Raw genomic sequence first — 20,520 nt, 5'->3', positions numbered from 1 at the left:
AAGCCCAACGAGGCTTTCTTCTCTACCCTGGGCCTGGTCTGTGGAAGTCTTCCGGCCTTTCCCAGGGAAAAGTGGAACGCGGCTTTTTATGACGGCGGTGGACGAGAATATTGGAATAGCTGGCCCCGTGGCTTCCTTGTGTGATCGTCCCTTTTACCTCCTGTGAATAAATTGGTTTCCTTTGCAGCACTGTTCTAGAGAGGGAGTCGAGCGGTGCTTCTCAGTCTCAGCAACTTTACGGTGTGTGGAGGTATATCCACATATCTGAAAGTTGCTGAGATTGAGAAAGTTAAGAGACACCGACTACAGACAGCCCTGGCAAACATGAGCTGTGCTTTCCTTCACCTTTTGCTTTGCGAGGGGACTGCCCCAGCTTACTCTCTTCTGCCTCCCTCATTTTCTTACTCACCTATGGTACTTATTATTATATTTTTATCTCGCTTATATGTGTGTCTGTGTATAACTCAAGGTGGCGAACATACCTGATACTCCTTCCTCCTCCTCTTTCCCCCACAACAACCCGGTGGGGTGGGGTGGGTTGAGAGAGAGGGACTGGCGCAAAGCCACCCAGCCGGCTTTCAGGCCTGAGGCAGGCCTCGAACTCACCGCCTCCTGGTTTCTAGGCCAGGCCCTTAGCCACTACACCAAACTGCTTCTCACATCAATTCCTCTTTGGAGCCTTTCCTTTCCTGCTAAGCTTGGGGTCCCCGGCCTTCACATCTGGCTGGTAATGAAAGGAGGCGGATCGCGCGGGGGTGGGGTAGAGAAGCTTTCTTGCTCCCTCCGCTATTTAGATGCGCGCAACCTCCGCGCGCTCTTTCCCTGCCCTCCTCTCTCTCCACTCCCCCCCCCCAATCCCTCCCGGTGAATCGAAGCCCTTTTATGTCGAAAGGAAAAGAGCGCTTGGGAGGGCAGTGATCAGAAGCTGTTATTGCTTGGGCCAAATCGCACCGACGAGCTGAAAAAGCCGCGTCCAAAAATCCGCTCTCTCTAAAGCACGGGTCGCTCAGATGCCTCTGAACTGTTTACACGCGGAGATCCCAAATAGCATCCGGAGGGTAGGGGGGAGAGTGAATGAATGACAGAAAAAGAGATTTGATTGTCAACTCTTGGTCTCTGTTCGGAGCGGTTTTCTCTCTGAAAAGGTCTTCCAACTTGCTTTCTATCCCCCAGGGAAGCCCAAAGCCAGCGGTAAATCTCCAAACTTGATCCATTTGCTTGCAACGGGCCACTTCTTGCTCCTTGTCTCTGGAAATCCAGAGTTTCGATTAATCTCCCATCACTGAACTAGGTTCACGAGTTCGAGGCGTTCCTCTCTCCCCGCCCTCTAGGGGGGCTAATGGTGGCCCCGGTTCTGTCCAGCTCGAATCTATCTTGATGACTTAGCAGAGTTATGGCGCTTGATTTCTATGGGCGTCCCAAGACAGTAGAATTCACAGCGCTTGGTACTATTTGGAATAAGTCCCTGGAAATTAGGAGTGTCATATCTGGAGTTCAAAAATCCGGACAACTGCTAGATGGCATCAGAGAGATACACCATGCTCATAACTCTTTGCGAACATCTAGGGGTTCTCCGGATTTCCTGCTGGAAATGAATCATTAACTCAAAACTGATGACTCTGGGCATGGGATGGCCAGGGAAAGAGCCCTCCAGGCATAAAATATGCAATTCCCGTTAAGACGAGTTCTTCTCTTTCAAATGGGATGACTCTAGAGTCAAGTGGATCCAAAACTTCTTACTCTCACGGACTTTTTTTAAAGTTTTGAAAAGCATTAACTGAGCGCATGTATTTGGAACTAAGCAGCCTCAAAATCTTGCAGCTTAGATGGAAAGATGTTAAGATCTTTCCTTAGATGGCAAGAGAGATAACTTGGATATTTCACAATGGGAATTTTCTTTGAACCTGCTAGAGATTACCTACGTGCCTATTCTACTTTGCTAGATAACTAGATCATATCAATGTCTTCGTTTATATAAGCCAGTGTTTTTCAAACTTGGCACCTTTAACATGTGTGGACCTCAACTCCCAGAATTCCTCAGCAAGCTGGCTGGGGAATTCTGGGAGTTGAAGTCCACACATGTTAAAGTTGCCAAGGTTGAGAAACACTGATATAGGCCATCAATATATCCCCATTTGCATGGGGCTTATTCTTCCTGAATCCATGAAAGCACCTTGGTCATTTAGTTTTTGAAGCAAAGCAAAACCAACCCCAGTCTCACACACACTCAAAAATTTAATCCTAGGTAGAATTCCGCATCTGCGTTCAAGCCCACTTCATCAGTTTCTGGACACCTTTGTCTGTTCACGAGCTTCTGCAGCTCGGCAAAGAGTCCTCAGTTGCCTGCCAGCCAGCGGGAAATAACAATCAAGCCAACATTAAACATAGTTCTTTCTCTTTCTCCTCCACCATCTCACACACACGGACCCCGCACCAGACACTAGATGTTAAGTGCTGACGTGGGGGACCCTTCAGCAGCTGCGTGAAGACAGAGGGACCAACAGCCCAGCCTTTTCAAAAATAAGTACCACTGGGTTCCGTGTAGCTTCCATCACGATATCTCGCTCTTGGGTTGACAGAATACGTCCTGCGTTCTGTGGGACTAACCCCCAACTCCAGTCTCAGGGAATAGCTCGCCTTAACTCAGCGCGACTCAGATGGTTGGGCCATAAAAGAAGAGACACTTGTTTTCAAAACCTGCAGATCCATCCTCCCCCGTGGCCCGACCCCTCTATTTCATACCCCTGGGTTGCAGACAGGAGTTATTCTGCACGTCGGAAAGTTATTACAAGATCGCCACTTTTGCACAGTCACCGGGGATAGAAACGGCCCCTTCGAAATAGATCTTTCTTCTCCCTTCCTTGTCGCGGAGGCTAGCAGGCCGCGCGTGGACCAGCCTGCTTCAAGAAACGCCTATTCCGTTTTTTTTCCTGCCTCTGCATAGGATTTCCTCAGTTTCTCAAACGCAAATGAAGGCCCCTATTCCTGTACTCCACCCGCCCCCCCGTGACCTACTTTATTTGGCCCCTTAAATCTTCCAGACCATCTTCAACCTCCAGGCGGACCGATAACGTGTGAACGTTCCAGGGGTCTAACCTCGGCTCGCACACATCTCTTACTCTTGCTGACGAATACTAACCTTCTGCCAATTTTTTTTTAAGATGAAGAGGAGGGGAAGGAGGGGAAAAAAGAAAGAGAAACATGTAATTGATGTTATCCCGAGAAAGCGCGGTCTCCACCCTTTACTTCCCAGCCCTTCAGGTACAAGGAGGGAGCGACCGAGAATCTCCCAAGACCTTTTTTTTTTAAAATCTCTCGCCTTGTTGTTGTTGGCGCTTCCCCCCCCCCCTTCTATTTTGCCTTCTTCAGGGTTAACACATCGGAAGGCGAGCTTGTCTCGCCTCGACCAATCAGAACTCAGCGCTGGCAGCTATAATATAGAACTAGAGCCAGGCTTCACTCACAGGCGTTTCAGCTCCCATTAGATCCCAGGGACCCGTCTTTATTATTTCATTTCGTTTCCACCGTCGCCACCCCCACCTCCCGCCCCGCGGTCCCCTCCTGCCTTCTACGCGCCACGATCCAGAACTCCGATGAGTCCCGTTATCGCAAGCGCCCTCCAAGATGCACCTGCCTTGCTAGAAATCGGGGGCTAAGTCACCGAGAGGAGAGGAGAGGAGAGGAGGAGGAGGCGGGCGGGCAGGCAAGCAGGCAGGCAGGCAGGCGGGCAGGCAGCAAAAGACAAGGAAGGAGCCGAGGGAAGAGGGCAGCTCCCGGGCGAGAGAGGCAGCGGCAGGCGCGCTCTCTGCCACTCACCGCACCGCGAGCCCGGCCGAGCGCAGGGGGCGGCGAGGGGGGACGCCGGAGGGGCCGCTTGCTCCGCAGACGGCATGCTGCTCCTGAGGAGAACTGGGCTCCTCCCGCTCTGCCTAGGCGCGCTCTTCCTCTCCGCCGGGCTGGCTTGCGGGCCGGGCCGGGGCTTCGGCAAGAGGAGGCACCCGAAGAAATTGACCCCTTTAGCCTACAAGCAGTTCATCCCCAACGTGGCCGAGAAGACGCTGGGCGCCAGCGGCAGATACGAGGGCAAGATCAGCCGGAACTCGGAGCGCTTTAAAGAGCTGACCCCCAATTATAATCCGGACATTATTTTTAAGGACGAGGAGAACACGGGAGCCGACCGGCTGATGACCCAGGTCAGAGACGCGCCCTTCGCCTCTTGCCGACCTGCTCGCCTTCCGGCCTGGGGAGGGGGCGCGGACTTTAATCCGGCAGCATCTCCTCCCTCCGGGGCTCTCAGCTTCCCCTGAGACGCCGGGACCGTCCTCCCCGGGGCGTCGCCGACCCAGGTCCCCAGAAGCTGTCGGGGGAAGGGGTGCGTCGGGGAGAGGGGACCCCGCGGGGATGGCCTCGGTAGGTCTGTTGAGGCGACCTTCCGCCTCGGAGGGAGGAGGCTTCGCGTGTGAACAGCATGAGAGTCGCAGGCATAGCTACGCTCGGCCGCTCCCTGCCACTGAGTTGGTTAGCAGGCTCCGGCGGCTGCTGGTGTCAGTCTCCCCGCCCCCCCCCCGGTCTCCCCCACGGGGACTCTCCCCTTCCCTCCGGAGGCAAGACGTCGCCCAGACCCGCTTCTCTCTCCTCCTAATCATTTCTTTTAGATCAGGCGTCTTTCCCCGTCGCGCCGCGCGAGCCGGGAGGATGGAGGTCGGCACCTCGCACCTCCACACGGAGATTCTGAAGTCCGAGGAGGAGGGGGAGAATAAAAGGCGGCATCCGCAAGGCCCTCTTTGGCAACTGCGTCTGTGGGCGCATCGATCGCCTTTAAAGATGCTCACGCCCCCCCTCCGCCCAGACCGGCGCTACCACCAGAGGGGGAAGGACGGGGCACTTGATCAGCGCTGCACCGCATCTGTGCGCGGGGCTGCAGACCGCGCGCTGGCGCGTCCCCCTCTCCCGAGCCCACCCTCCGTAAGCGGGGACTAAAAATAGGCGCCTTCAACCAGCACCCATTAACTGCCCACCCTCCGTCCCCCGAGCGGCTTTGCGGGCGAATAATGACCGAGCGCTGATTCGTCCGCGGGGAGCTCCGCGAATCAGCCTCCGCTCCACCTCCCGAGTTCGGGCGGGCCTTCAAACTCTCCGCCACGCCGCCGGCCTCGGGCGCCTGCCGTCGGTTGCGTCCCCTTCCAAAAATAGGTCAGCTGCCTTGCCTTCCTCCCCCGGCCCCGCCCGCTGTTCCGAGGGTTAGGCCCCACCTTCGGCTGCACGGGGCGCTCTCCAGTCCGCGGGAGTCGCCCCTGGAAGGGTGGAGGGGCGGCGGCGGCGGCGCCCGCCTCGCCGCTTCGCTCGCGTCTCGCCCTGCCGTTCGGCGAGGAGTCCGCTGGGGGCGACGGGAAGCGCGCCCGCGAGCTCCCTCCGGCCACCTGAAATCTCCCGGGACGGGGGGGGGGGGTTGGAGGAGCGCGCCGTGAGTCTCCAGCGGCTGCCGAGGCCCCGGCGGCGCTGCCTGCAGGGCGGCAAAGGGCCCCGACAGCCGGAGGCGCTTGTCAGGAGGCGCGGCGGCGGCAGCGGCCCAGCGGATCCTTTAAGCAACCGGGAGGCGTCGCCCGCGCCCTCCTCGCTTTCCCCTGGTTGCGCGTGCCCCGCTCCCCCCTTTCCCTCCTCTGCGAAGCCGCGCGAGCCGGGCTAGCCGTGCGGCTGCCAGTCAAGCGCACCGCGCGTTTTCAGCTCCACTTACTCCTCTCCGATCGATCGCCGCGGCTCGGGTTTCAGCCTGGGGCCTGGCTAAAGGCGGCCGGAGGGGCCGCGAGCTCCTGGCGGGGCTCGCAGCGGCGCGCAAGCCCCGGGAAAAGCGCCGCCGCGCGCGGCCAGGGGTCCTGCGCCTGCGCGCCCGCCCGCCCCCGTCGGCGCAGCTCGCTTCGGCCCGCCGGTTTCCTTGGCGCTCCTCCAACTGCCGGAGAAAGGCAGCGGAAAGGAAACCCTGGGCCCCGCTCCCGGGGAATCCGTCTGGAAGCTCCTCCAGATGTGCTGGCTGCCCGCGCCCGCGCTAGCGAGCTGGGGAGGATGGGAGTGTAACCCGAGCGGGGAGGAGAAGGCAGGTCTGAAGGGAGGCAGTTTTGGAACGAGTCGCCTGGGCTCGGGGGGGGGGGGGGAGGGCCGGGGAGCGGAGCCCCCTCTGCCCGCCGCCTGCTGTTCTTCCCGGCGCGCTTCCCCACGTGCCTCGGAACTCCCCTGCTTGGCGGAACGGGGCACCTGCGCGGCGAGACTCTCCCCGCCCCCTCGGCCGGCCTCCTCGGCAGCGTTCGCTGGCAGCCTTTGAACTTCTGACCTCCCGCCAACTTCCCTCAGACGCAACAAGCGCCGCGCCCCGGCCCCGCCACTCCGGGCGCGCTCCCGGGAGCGTCGCGCTCCTGCCCGGGTTCCTCGGCCGCCGCGGGTGCGTCCTGGGCGGTGGCGGAAGGGTAGCCTCGGCTGCGAGAAACGCTCGGGAGCAAAGGGCGGTCGCGGGGGGACGCCTGCGGGGCCCGGTTGTCCCTGGGGCGTGAAGGCCGGAAAGGAAGCGAGTGCGCGGCTGAGGAAGGGGGAGATTCGCCGGCGGGGAACGCAGCGCTGCGGCGGAAATGCACCTGGGCAGCCGCCGCCGCCGCCGCCGCGACCCGTGTCTCGCGCAGGCAGCGGCCGGGCAGCGTCGGCGGCGAGGCGGGCTCCCTCCTGGGCGGGGCCGGCGGGGGAGGGGAAGCCTTCTCCGCGAGGAAGCGCTCACCTTTCCGAGCAGCAGCCTCAGCCGCCGGTTAATATTAACTGGCCGAGGGGAGGAGGCAGCGGCAAAGCCCGGCGGAGCGGGAGGGGGGTTCCTCCTGGCAGGTGACAGCGGCCTTCCGTCTGCCCCCGGCTGGGTCCATGGGCGAGATAAGGGTGCCAGGCCGGGGCTGGAATTCGTCTGGAAGCCCGCGCCCTGTCTCGGCCCGCCGGGGACAGAAGGGAGGCAGGCAGGCAGGCGGCACCGCCCGGAACGTTCCTTAGCGCGTTTCGAGGTGGGCGGGGAATCCTGCCGAGTCCAGGGGACCGCGGCTGCATCCGACGGGATTTATTCCTGCCCTCGAGGGCAGCCTTGCTTCTCGGGCAAAGGGGGAGAGAAAGGGAAAGGCGCCGCTGAAGAACGCGGAAGGGCGCCCTGGAGAAGGCAGGAGGTGGCCTGCGTTATCCCGGCCTTGCGTAGGACGTCAAGCAGGGCTTGGCCGCTAAGCCCCCGTAACTCGGCCCTTTTCTGCCCGAGCCAGCCGGCAGAGGATCGGGCCGGTAAGATGCCTTGGTGGGGTGATGCGGGCGGAAGGAGCGCGTGGCGTTGCCCCCTTTGCGGGCACGGGTTTTGATCCCGAGGAGCCGGGCTGCGGAGATCTTTGCTTCCTCCCTCCTCGCCGGCGAAGTTCCTCCGTGAGCCCGAGAATCCCGAAGCTGCTTTGCTCCCCTTCCTCTCCCTCCGGCCAGCCGCGCGCCTTGGGCAGCCGGCGTCGGATTCTTGGCGGCCCCAGACGTTTCGGATCTTTGGGCGCCCACGGAAGAGGCGCGGATGTCGGAAACCAGTTTCTGCTCTCTACTTCCACCGGTCCGCAGAGATCCGGTATCTGTGCTATTGGTGCCGCAGAGGGGTATACGGAAACCCCCTCGCGTTTCCGCTGGACTGCGCGCCTAGTCGGTGCGCTTTTTACGCATTCGCCTTCCCAGCAACAGCATTCTTACATAAAAACGAGGATGATGCTTATGGTTTAAACTCCCCCCCCCCGCCCCAAGATGCCACTCTTAAAACAGCTGTAGGTGGCAGCGGTTTCTAAAACTACTTATCTTTGCCAGCCTTCATTCAATAAGCTGGGGACTACAAGTTCCAGAATGCCCAGACATTTGGGAGTTGTAGAACCCATACTTCTAGAGAAGAGCAAGGTGGGGTGAGGCTGACCTATGCACGGACCAGGCAATTTCTCCTCTCTTACAATGCAGTCTCACATGCGTCTATCCCAAAGTAAACCCCATTGAGTTGCATGGGACTAAAATTCATACCGAAGAAAATACATAAAAGGCAGTAAAGTGCTACAAAATTCACCCTGAGCTGCTCTCTCAGATCTTAAAAAGCAGGATTGCAACAAGGAGAATACCAATATTTTCCCTCTCCTCCTATTTCTTTGATTTTTTTTTTTAAATGATTCTGAAAAAGTTCCTTGGTGGCTTCTGCTTCTCATTGGGAAGGTGAAATGCCAAAAGGCATTCCTGGGAGGAAGTCCAAGAAATGTCCAGTGTGAAGTCAGTAGCCTCCGGAAATATTTGTTCCATCCGAGCTGCAATCTTAGAGGCATGTACACGCCTCCTTGGAAGCAAAATTCCCAGGATTCTAGAACTTCTCTGTAAACCTCTGCAGATGATCAGCCTGCAGGAATTTTAACTAGATGGGAAGATTGTTTCTTTTTTCTCCCAGAAATCATTTTTTGTATAATGTTAACGGAACATTGACCTGCATTTTGTTTGCCTTTGTGTGTACTTCCAAAAGATGTTGCCCCAGCTTTTAAAGTGGGATGAGACCAGTTCATGGAGCTTGAGATAAATGAGCATCAGTTAGGAATGGACTATTTATTTTCAGTAGCAGAGGCCACTTGCTTAGGAATCTGTCTTGCTTGAAGGTTTGAAGGCATCAGGCTGGCTTTTGTGGAGAAAATGCTAGATTACTACTAGTTGGATCCACCAGGGTCCTCCTTTGTGTCTGATAAATCAGCTTCCTTCCCCTTCCAATCCACAGTCTGTGGGAGCCTGTGGCCAAGTTGCTAATGACTTTAGTTTCTAGGGGCATGGAATCCCAAAAGGATTGCAGGAGCCCAAACAAGTACTAACAGGGCCAGGCCAGAAGCAGCCCCCTGGATCTACTCACTAATAAATAAATAAATAAAATATACATTGGGGGAACTCAGTCCTGGGTGGATGAGATCCACAAGGACATAATAGCAGTATCGGGATGCTGCAGAATCAGAGGTAATTGTAAGGCCAGTGAAATTTTAAGTAGTAAAACTTCCTGAATTGTATTTTCTCAGATTGTAAATGGGATGGCAGCGATGTGTGTGTGTTTCCTTGCTCAGGTGTGAGAACCTACATGCAGGGAGAAGGCTTAAGAATTTAACCTAGTCTTATTTTTCTGCCTATACAAAAAGCATGTGTTTGTATAGTAAAGGTAAAGGTTTCCCTTGACATTAAGTCCAGTCGTGTCAAGTCTTCTTCCATCCATTTATTGTAAAATGACTTCTGGATAGAAGTCATCCCAGAATAGAAAATATGAAGCCAAAACTGAAAACCTAAATTCTAGGGAGCAAGCCCCATTAGTCACACAGGTGGATTGGCTTCTCAGGCTTGGAAAGTTTCATCTTACGAAGTAGTAACTTTTCATTGAAAGTTGAGTTTGCTGTCCTTGTTCATTACATTAAATGAAGTAGTTTATTTTATTTATTTATTTATTTATTTATTTATTTATTTAGTTTGTATGCTGCCTGACTCCCAAAGATTCAAGTTTATTGAATTAACCCATTTTGGGGGTTCAAACAACACATTCAACCATAAACTAATCCGGTTGCCTGATTTAGCACGATGGTTTACCCCACCCACCCCCAAAAACAAGTTAAAACTAACCAAGTTAAGCATGCTTGTTAATGCAACTACTGCATCTTTAACCTGGTTAAAGGTGCTTGGCAAGCCCAGTCAATGCCAACAGTCAGTTTATCTCGGAAGAAAACTGACCCAGAGGGGATGGACTTCCATTCAGTAGCCTTTTCCTGCAAGGAAAGATTCCAACCAGCCTTTGAATAAGCCCACCGAAATCAATGAGACAAGTAAACAGTAGGTAACTTAGGTCCCCTGGATATCAATGGCTCTACTCTAATTCTATCAGGATCTAACCAACCCTCTGTCTCCTAAAAATGCTTTGTTTGTTTGTTTATTTAAAATTTATTGGCCACCCAACTCCAGTGGACTCTGGGCGGTGTACAAAACTATTTAAATACTTTCCAGTCCATTTAGAGGTTCTGTTGATGCCAAAGGACAAAGAATGGCCTTGCATTGTCTTCTGGCCTCTTCTCAGCTAAACTGGGCAGAGGATTTGCAACCTGGGGGAGTCGAAGTTCTGTCAAGGCAACTTCAGAGGGCGCATTGGGGCAGATGCGTGTGGGCTGCTGCATCCAGTTCTTGACTGGGATGACTCTGGAGGAGCCCGCTGAGAGGTCAGTCTTGGAGCTGTCCCTCCCTTTGCTCTTTTCCTTCTGCCCTGAATGGCAGAAGTTTCTCTAGGTCCAGCCTTGGGCCTGGGGATGAAAGTCCACTCCAAGACAACAGGCATGGTGTAGGATAAGGGCTGAGCAATTCGATGGAACCAGATCTTTCAGATCTGGCTTCCCTGGTGTGGACATACAAGCACAGCCTGTACAAGGCCCTCTGCCATCCCAGCCAGCAGAGCAGTGGGGTCTGGGTTGGGGGGTTTTATGGAACAGACCTCAGGAGGTGCCCATGGGGAGATGGTTGCTTCAGCCAATGGGACTCCATCTCTCCATCCATGAATCAGGGGGCAAAAGCATCGCTGTGATCGGAGGTTGTGTGGGTGGAAAGGACAGGACTGGTTTGGGGTTCCTGCTGGTTGTGGCCTTCCTCTCTGGGCGACTCAGACTGAAAAGTGGGGAGAATGGAGGGGAGCGAGTGCGGCTCAGAGCCAAGTGCCCTCAGCAACAGCGGCGCTGATGTTACCTGTTGGAAAGGTGGCAGCAACGGTCTGCAGCCTTCAGCCCTGGCTCTTGAGTATTTGGTTTGGGGTGTTCCCACCTTACAGCTGAGTTTTAGCAGAAATGAATCCCTTCCAACTTCCTATCCGTTTACCACAGGATCTCCCAGAGTCTGTCTTCCTCATCCCTGGAAAGCTGCGCTCTCCCTCTTGCCCACTTCCCATCCAGCCCACTTTCTTGCGCCTGTCCTTAGCAATAGGAAGCCCTGCTCAGATCTTCCCATGACTAAGCAAATGATCTGAGGCATGGCTGGCTGGGGAATTCTGGGAGTTGAAGTCCACCCATCTTAAAGTTGCCAAGGTTGAGAAAAAGTGTTCTAAAGGAACAGCCATTCTTGACTCCCCCTTCTGTGGCAGCCATAGGATGCTCAGACCTTGAGCAAAAGCTCAGCTGCAGAACTCCGAGATGACCTGTCTTCTGGTTGCCATCTGGATTTTTGCTGCCCAGAGCTGGCAGCCCTCCACAAGTGTCTTCTGCCCCCCGCCCCCGCCGGGTCCACTCGAATACCACAGCTGGGGGCCGGGGAGGGAGCCCGGGTCTTCTAGCTGCGCGATCCTGTTTCCCCCGCCGGGCATCGCTTGGCCCCAGGGGACCCGCGGTCGCTCGGAAGCCTCCCGAATCTGGCTCCCGCTGTGGGACTTCGCTTCCCCTTCCGCCCCTCCACCGCGCCGCCCGCTGCTCTGACTCTCCCCGCCACGCTCGCCTCTCCTCTGCTTGCTTCCCGGCAGCGCTGCAAGGACAAGCTGAACGCGCTGGCCATCTCCGTCATGAACCAGTGGCCGGGCGTCAAGCTGCGCGTCACCGAGGGCTGGGACGAGGACGGTCACCACTCCGAGGAGTCGCTGCACTACGAGGGCCGCGCCGTGGACATCACCACCTCGGACCGGGACCGCAGCAAGTACGGCATGCTGGCACGCCTGGCCGTCGAGGCCGGCTTCGACTGGGTCTACTACGAGTCCAAGGCGCACATCCACTGCTCCGTCAAGGCCGGTAAGCAGCGCGCGAGGAGGAGGGGGCGATTCTGCCAGGCGCGGCGGGCCTGCTAGGCTGGGCCGGGGTGCAGGGATCCTCGGGGTATGGCCAAAAACCTCAAGACGGCCGCCGCGACGGACATAAGAAAGGGTGGATTTTCGATGGCCCCGCCGTGGCCGCCATCTTGACTTTTTTGACCTCACCCTGCAGACACCCCTATCAGGGTGAGACCCATCTCGGCGCCTCCTCAGCTCCATCCCTCCATTCTCGGAGGAGAAACTGAGGTGACTCTTAGAAGCATTTCACTCTGCAGAAGGGGCAAGTAGTAAAGTGGTAGTAACACCTGCCCTGAAAAGGAGTGGCATTCCTGTTTACGCTAAAGGGATCTCAAGGGAGCTGCCAGAGATCTGTGGCTGCTAGTTAGAAGCAGCAGGAGTATTTTGGCTGAGTTTCTCATTTATTCGGCATGCATAAGGTGTCAATAGTGAGGTAAGAAGTGTGGCTGTTGTATCTCACCAATGGAAGTATGCCCACCCACAGGGGTGAATATGCTGGACTAGCAAGACTGAGATTCAAGTCCATCCTCCTCCACAGATGCTCCCTGGGTGACCTTGGCCAAACTCTCTCTCTTGGCCCGGTCTACCTCACAGGATTGTTGTAGGGAAAAATAGGAGAAGGATGGAATACTATATACGCCACTTTGAGTTCTTGTTTGGAAGATGGGACGTAAATCAAATAAATGAGCGCTTTTCAAATTTGGCAACTTGAAGATGGGTGGACTTCAACTCCCAGAATCCCCCAGCCAGCATTTGGCAAGTTGACAAATTTGAAAAGCACTGAAATAAATGATTGGCTTTTTCCTTAGTTACTCCTTTACATACTATTAATCATAAGCTATTATCCAGAAATCTCCAGTGAGACAGAATGGACCTGAAAGTGGGAGGGAGGTGGGAAATGTCGGTGACCTCGACCAGGTTATAGGGTGCCTGCTGACCTTAGAAGACAAAAGGCCTTTGTTCCATACGAAGAGCGCTAGGAAGGGTGTCGGCGGCCGGAGTGGCCTTGAGGAAGGCGAGAGATTAAAGCGAAGGGACCGGCCGCTTCTAACCTTTTCGCCCAGTCCGGGCATCCTCCAGCGAAGGAGCCCTACGGCGTTGTGGTCCCTCTCCTTCCTTTAAGCGCAAGGCTCAGGCGAAGAAGCCACGCCCACTGGGGCAGGGCTAAAGCCGTTCTCTTCTCGAGCCAACGGGAACGTGAGAAACGGTTCCGCGCCCATTGTTGCGTCTCCAGCGAAGGCCGGCCAGCGTCTACTCTGCTCCGAAGCTGGAGGTGTTTCAATTACTTATTCCTGCTGGCGAATCCTAGCTTGTTGTAGGCCCGTGCTCAAGCTTGTGTTGCGGCTGCCCCGGCCGCGTCTTCACAACTGGGTGGGAAGGAGGGAGGCTCCTGGCTGGAACCTTTATGCTCCGGATGGGTCCTGTGCGCAGAGCTTAAGCGGGATTCCCAGGCGCCGGTACAGTAGGGCTTCCCGGCGAAGAGCTAAAGCCCACTCGGCAGAGGAGCTGGCCCCTCAACACCACAGAACCGCCGAGCGCCGGAGCATCCCCTCCCACGCCATTTCCACGCCACGTAACCTCTCCAGTGGGGGAGCTGAGAGTCCTCATGCCGAAGCTGGCCTTCCTGGGCACTTAACTAATTAGCCACAGCCCAGCTTGTCAGAGCCAAACCATCCCAAGGTACAGTCCCAGGCAGACGGGGCGTGTTGCTCCGCCGGACTCCACTCCCGAGTCCCAATTCGAGAACCATCCTGGGAGCTCGCGTCCAGTTCCTTTCAGAAATTCCTTCGCGTTCGCCTGGAACAGGCAGAGGTAGGGGCCAGGGGCTGCCGGCCAGGGGCTGCCTCCCCGCCCTTCCTCCCCGGACCCCGCTCAATCTACCCTCCGGAGCGAGAGGCCAGATCCCCGTAGGAGCTCGCCCGTTCGGAATCCTTCCACAGCCCCCTCAGGGCGCAGAAATCGGAGGAAGAAGCGTGCAGAGGGTCCCCCTTTTGCAGCCTGAACGCCAAGCCACGGGGGACGGTTTAAACCAGGATGAGCTCGGCCCCAGCCCGGGAGAGGGCGGAAGGTGGCGTGGTGTGATTTTGGGGTCTATAATGCCCTACGGTGGTGGGGAAAGACGTGTGGAAGCGATTCGAGTTCGTTCATTCGGAGTAAGGGCATGCCCGCTCGCGGACAAAACACCGCTCGCTGAAGCCACGCTAGCAAACGGGTGTGGATTCCGGTCGCCGCTTTAGAGACCGTTCCCGGTTGGGGTTTGATCGCGCGGGCGCTCGATCGTCTGCGAATTTCAGCGGTTTCAAAAAAAAAAGTCAAATATGATGCGCCGCACGTAAAAAACAGGCTGAGTTTGAATCGCATCGTGGTGGCTGCTAAATTGGCCTTTTTAACCACACCCCGCGGATCCCCTGGATCCAGGGCATGCAGGTGACCCCGAGGGAACTTTGCTCGTATGCCTCGTCGCGGATTGGGATCTTCACCGGACTTTAGGAAGCTACCACAATCCGCTCCCCCTCGGGCGCCAGCTTGGGGAAGGGCGAAGGGAAGCAGACGCGCCTCTCGCCTCTCCGCAGGCCCTGCGGCCTCCGAACCGCTTAAGCCGGCGTTGATATTTCAATGGAGCAAAGACGAGACCTGCAGAAGCTCGTTATTCCCCTTGCTCTTGCCGGGAAGGCGGAAAGCCCGCAGTTTCTCTCCGCGCTCCGCTTCTTTTTTAAAATTCAGCCTCAGCTGTCAGTATTCACTCGTGCCAAGAGCGCCCCTTGCTGGCCCGGCTGAGAAATGCAGCCTCGGGGCGCGTCTCCCTCGCCCGCCTGCTGCGTGAATTGTCGCTTTCACGCAAAACAGTTAGCAGTAAATGTTTTTTTTCTTTTGGCGGAGACGCGCTGCTTGTTTTGCTACCTCTCCTCTTTTGTCGACTGGCGCTTAAAGAAAACACTATAAAAGTGCCAAGAAACACGCAGTCGAGAAGAAAAATAATTAACTTTCTCCAAATATATCGACTGACGTGAGAAGGTAGGAAGGATTTCAGGAAGCGAGCCTGATCGGGGAAGAAGCCCATTCGAGACAGTGGCTAAGATTTCATTGCGACCACCAGATCTCCAAGCTGGGTGCCTAAAAAGCAACCTTTTCCCCTCAGTCTATAAGGGCCCTTTATAATAATCTTTCATGGAAGACAAGGTCAGAAACCCGATTTTTTAACATTTTAGATGACAAGGTACCAGTTAAAATCCCTGATGCAGATTTTAAAATAATGAGAGATCATCTCGGGCATGGGAGGACTGTGGATACCATAAAGTCTATATTTTCAGTTGAAAAAAATGTAATGTCCCAGATGGTTTGGCTTGCAATAGAGTAGGAGAAGGTGCTTCTCCCTATCCAAAGTCCAATATAACTCTTGGTGACAATAGTAATTATTTCTATTACTAATGAGACCGAACGGTGGACCAGAAGACCATTGGTCCTTTTTGTAAAATAGTTTATACAAAGTAAAAAAGTAAAGCTGTCTTGCTTGACTCCTGACAGGGACACATCCATATGGTTTTTTCTTGGACACGTTACCCTTACCTAACTTCTGCTACATTGTTTTGACTTCCCTGTCTTGCCAACAGCCCTGGAATTCCCAAGGGGCCTCCCATCCAAATACTAACCAGACTGAACTTTGCTTAGCTTCCTAAATTAGTCAAGATCAACAAGATGCCCACTGCTAATCTATCCCTGTTTCTTAACAGAAGAAGGACACAGAGTTGCTGGGAGTCAGGCAGCATATGGATATTGCTGTTATATAAAAAACCCATATAAAAGAGGGCAAAGTTGGGGATAGAGGATGTTGAGACTGTGAGAACTGGAGAAATTGGAGCTGTTTGTCCTCTCCCCTTTTCTTGTGAATCATGTTGCCCTCTGTTCCCTCATTTTCAACAAGAATAGAAGGTGATTTGGGTAATTTTTAACTGGGATGTAGATACAAACGAACCATGTACATTAATATATAGGAGACGTAGAGTCCAATAGTCTTGCACCATAAAGGCAGATCCTGGACACCTGGCAGGATCCAACATGAAGGGTTTATCTCAAGTGACGCCTTCTTTTTCCTGCCTCTTGGAGACCGGCATGCTGGATGTGTGCTGTTCAGCTTGTCCTGTCCTCTCCTATCAAAGCCAGGTTTCTGTCACCCCATGGGGACAAGGTCACCTTATCAAGATTCAACTTGTTGCCCTGCTGATTTCTGGATCCAGATTCAGTCATGTTGCACTAGCTGTGGTGTAATGGGATTTTTATTTTTATTTGTTTTGTGCCTTTGAGTCAGTGTTGACTCCTGGAGACTGCCCAGACAAGTCCCTGCAGTTTTCTTGGCAAGGTTTTTCAGAAGTGGTTTGCCCTTGCCTCTTTCCCAGGGCTGAGAGAGAGAGGGACTGGCCCAAGGTCATCCAGCTGGTTTTGTGCTTAAGGCAGGACTGGAACTCACGGTCTTGTGGTTTCTAGCCTGGTGCCTTAACCCCTATACCAAACTGGCTCTCCTGACTTAGTTTGATCCAAACCACAAAGTGAGGTGTGGAGGCACCATCTCATCTTTGATCCAGGGAGCCGATGTTGATCCTCGGACACATGTGAGCTCCTCAGGCAGAAGATGACCCATATTCATGTGGATGCATGTATAAGGTGTTTTTTTTTGCAAACAGAGATCCAGAACATAGGCTAGGAGGCTTACTCTTCTGGAGGGTAGTCCTGGACAGGGCTGGTCCTCACCTACTTTGTAGTGTTCTATCTATAATGCTTCAAATGTTCCACCCCCTTCCCCAAAATCAGTGTATAAACTTCTAGTGGGGAACCAGGGTAGTAGCACTTAAAACAACCATCGCTGCAGACGCACAAGCGAGGGCCAAGCGGAGCCTTTCCTAGCTCCTAGTTCATTTGTTCCAGCAGTTCCTGGTTTAGAAGAACTTTCGGCAACGTGTGGCCCTCCAGCAGCATGGGATTACAAATCCCATGCTGGCTGAAGATGTTAGGAAGTGTAGGCCAAAACCTCTGGAGATGCAGAAGGCAGAGAGAATATCCTTGAGGAAGAGGAGGAAGAGCTAATACCATGACAACAGAAAGGAGGCATGGAGGAAGCACATTGAGACCTGCAAGATTCTGTGACTAAAGCTTTATAATAAAAGGAGCACTGACCTACGTGATATTAGATTCCTAGAGTGGTCCACCTTGAAGGGCTGATAGGAGGACATCAGGTTAGTGACTGTGACTTTAACTATCATAGTATCCTTCCCATGTGCACGCACTCACCTTCAGGTATGTATCTGCTAAGTGGCCAACGCAAACCAAACTGACTCCATTCCCACCCCCCTCCTCACTCCAGATTCATCAAGTGCAATTTGGATTGCAAAGGAAGCGAATCATTCTCTGGGGCCAAATCTGGGCATTAACAGGCAGTGCACGCTGGGCGTTTGGGAAGGAAGGGAGCAAGTCACTCGAGGTCGTGTGACTGTACAAGATAGATTTCCTGAGAGGGTGCCTTGAAAGTGCCTCTTCCAGCTGGTTTCGAAGGGCCAGGCTCTGGGTTCATGACTGAGAATCCAGTGAGAAGATTAGAAAGCAAAGAGTTCCAGGCGGGGACGTTTCTTTCAGAGACTATTTCTGTTTGCAAAAAGTATCATCCTGGAGATTGGAATGCAGAGGAGGCGACTCCCCCATACGGGCCCAGAGTTGTAAAAGGGACGAGGATAATGGGGTGGGGGTGGGGGGGGTGCCAGGAGGGCTATTGAGAGTCAACCCCTCTATTTCAAATTCAAATACCCATCTCGAGTGTTTTGGAAAAGTGTCCTGGTCTGTGCAAATAGGCCTGGGAGGATTTGGTGGGCGGGTTGTTTTCGTGTGTGGAGTGTATGTCTGTGTGAATGGGTCTAGAAAGTCCCCCTGCACCTGAACAAATAGGGGCGGGTGGGGGTAGGGTGGAGAATTGGAAGTGTCTCCTCTCTTTTAAGAGCGCCTCCCTTTATGGCCCAGATCGGAATGACAGTGCCGATTCTTTATTGGATTTTAATTAGAGAAGGGCCTGCTCAAAGGAGCAAGATTTTCACACCTCCGCCAGTGTGCTGGCATGTTTACTGAGCCGCCACACAGCTAGACCTATTCATCAGCCCCTCCAAGTATGCAAACAAAGCCCAGCCTGGGGCTGTTGCTGGGGCTTGGGGTGGGAGAGAGGTTGCATAAAGGTGTTGCTTGCTTCATCCGAAAGGGCATCGTCGTCGTTCACTGGCGGCCATGCTCTTTTCTTTTCCTCCAAGATTTCTGGTCAGTTTGTTCCTCACCCACCCCATCCTGCTCCGGAAGCAAAGTGATCGAGTGTTGGTCAATCAATCCAATTTGTTCTCTTTTTGCTCTTCCTGAGACAGAGATTAGAAGACGTTCTTAGGGCTGATTTCAAGCTGTGATGGCTCGGCCTAAGCCACAAAGTCAAGGAGGTGGGTGTGGGAGGAATCAAATCTCTAGGGCAGTGTTTCTCCACTCTGGCAACTTCAAGCTGTGTGGACTCCAACTACCAGAATTCCCCAGCCAGCCGTTAAGTCCACACAGCTTAAAGTTGCCAGGGTGGAGAAACACTGCCCTAGGACCTCCTGTCTACCCTGCTTTTAGGAAGAAATGGGATCTGAAAATAGTCCACCAAGAAATTAAGAGGGAATCGTGGAAGGGAGGGAGAGATGAAAAAGAGAAAGCAAAGTTGTAACCCAACCACCTTTGTTGTCCAGAAAATACAGGTAGTCCTCACTTAATGACCACAATTGGGACCGGAATTTTGATTGCTAAATGAAGCAGTCATTAAGTGAATCTGACCCAATTTTACAACCTGTTTTGTGGTGGTCATTAAGCAAATCACTGTGGCGTTAAGCGAACCATGGTTGTTAAGTGAACCACATGGTTCCCCATTGACTTTGTTAGCCAGAAGCCAGCTGGGAAGGTCAAAAATGATGATCACGTAACCACGGGATGCTGCAATGGTCATAAATGCGAACCACTTGCCAAGTACCCAAATCGTGTTCACATGACCAGGGGACACTGAGGGTCGCAAGTGTAAGGACCGGTTGTAAGTTGTTTTTTTCAGCACCATCATAAGTCTGAACTGTCACTAAACAAATGGTTGTTAAGCAAGGACTACCTGTAGAGAGGGAGACCTTCTGGCTCAATTACAATTAAGCAAAGAACTTGACTGCTTTTTGGCTATAGCAATTTATTTTTTAAAGATTTCTTGCTGGGAGGGCACAGGGCCTATGCAAGCATAGCCAAAAAATTCAGTTCTGGCCCCATAATATCACTCTTGAAAGAAACGCCAAGGGAAAATTATGATCATAATTCTGTTGCTGCTATTTGCCAGGCATCTGAAGAGTCCTTGGCTGTGTTTGCAGAATGCCCTGAACCCACCAACTAGCCAGCTGTTTATGTAATTAGCACATTAAATGAGACTAGCTATAGGCTTAGTTTATGGTTCAATGTAAACAGGAGTGTCATGATGCACATAAAAAATAGCACTCCTGACTATATCACTTAAAATCTTGTTGAGCAAACCATGGTACATCTGTCCATGGGTAGGCGTGTCTTGCAGACACAACGACTTACATTCCTAGTCCTATCATTCTGTGTCCTCCATCTTTTTTTTTTAATTAACTGGCAGCACACAGAATCCTATGCATGTGAATTCAGAGCTTCCAGTAGATTCAGGCAACTTACTTGCAGATTGGAATACATGTCTACAAATTAAAAGCTAAATATTAATAACAACAATAACAATAGTATATTAAATTTACTGGACATGCCACCCAACTCCCAGTGACTCTGGCAGTTTACAAATTCTTAAAAACATTTAAAAACAAGGAACCAGCAACAACAAACAAAAAAGAATAAAGATGGCAGAAAGGAAAAAAACAGATGGGAAAAAGAGGGCTCTGAGCACCCTCGCCAAAGGCCTACATTAACATATATTTTCCCTGTGAAAGTCATTTATAGATGGTTTTCCAACTCTCTGGAGCTCTCAAAGTATTTTTTTTTCCAAAACGCATTACAATTCCGTCACGACAAAAGAGAAGATGATCTCCTGCAGCAACATCCATTCTTTAAAGCAAGCCAAAACAACATTAAAATCCATCAGAAGTCACCAAAGGCTTAACAAAACTGCCCAAAGTCCCTCTTTTAAGGGAGATAGGCAGTGACAAAATTTGATAAATAAATAAATAGTTGTTGCTGGGTTGACACGAAAGTGGGATTGGATAGTTTGAGTTTCAGTGTGTTGTGGAAACCCCAGTCATTGTCTGAGCATAGTGTATGAATGAGAGGCCATCGTGTTAAGCCGTAATATAACATGGTTTATGTTTTTTGGTACATCATATTAAGTGAACAAAGCAAATTTGTTAATCTGAGTTGAGTTGTGTTTTTTCTGCAAGTCTAAAACTTAGTGGGGATGGAACCAATCTGATCCTCTTGGGAGCAGTTTCTAACTTAGGATGCTACTGCGGAAAAGGCTCTCTACAGTTTATGTTCAGCCTGTCTCTTGGCGGTGAGATATACAGGTAGTCCTCAACATGACCATAATAGGGACTGGAAAATTCATTGTTAAGTGGTGTGGTCGGGAAGTGAGGCATCATGTGACTGCACCTGATGTTACGACATTTTTGTGGTGGTCATTAAGCGAATCGTGGTTTCCC

General features: G+C 53.0%; 1 protein-coding gene across 1 annotated transcript in view; it reads left to right on the top strand.

Moving 5' to 3' along the window:
* Positions 1-3,719: 3,719 nt before the first annotated feature.
* The window catches only part of SHH (sonic hedgehog signaling molecule), a 30,988-nt gene continuing 14,187 nt past the window's right edge, over positions 3,720-20,520 (top strand). Inside the window, exons 1-2 of the mRNA XM_063303379.1 lie at positions 3,720-4,193; positions 11,528-11,789. Of these exons, the coding sequence (XP_063159449.1) occupies positions 3,891-4,193; positions 11,528-11,789 (565 nt within the window). The 5' untranslated portion in view covers positions 3,720-3,890. The remainder of the gene's footprint in view (positions 4,194-11,527; positions 11,790-20,520) is intronic.

Source organism: Candoia aspera, chromosome 4 (genome assembly GCF_035149785.1).
Source record: "Candoia aspera isolate rCanAsp1 chromosome 4, rCanAsp1.hap2, whole genome shotgun sequence".
Taxonomy (NCBI): domain Eukaryota; kingdom Metazoa; phylum Chordata; class Lepidosauria; order Squamata; family Boidae; genus Candoia; species Candoia aspera.
The sequence above is the reverse complement of the archived record's forward strand: the minus strand, read 5'-3'. Positions and strand labels throughout refer to the sequence as shown.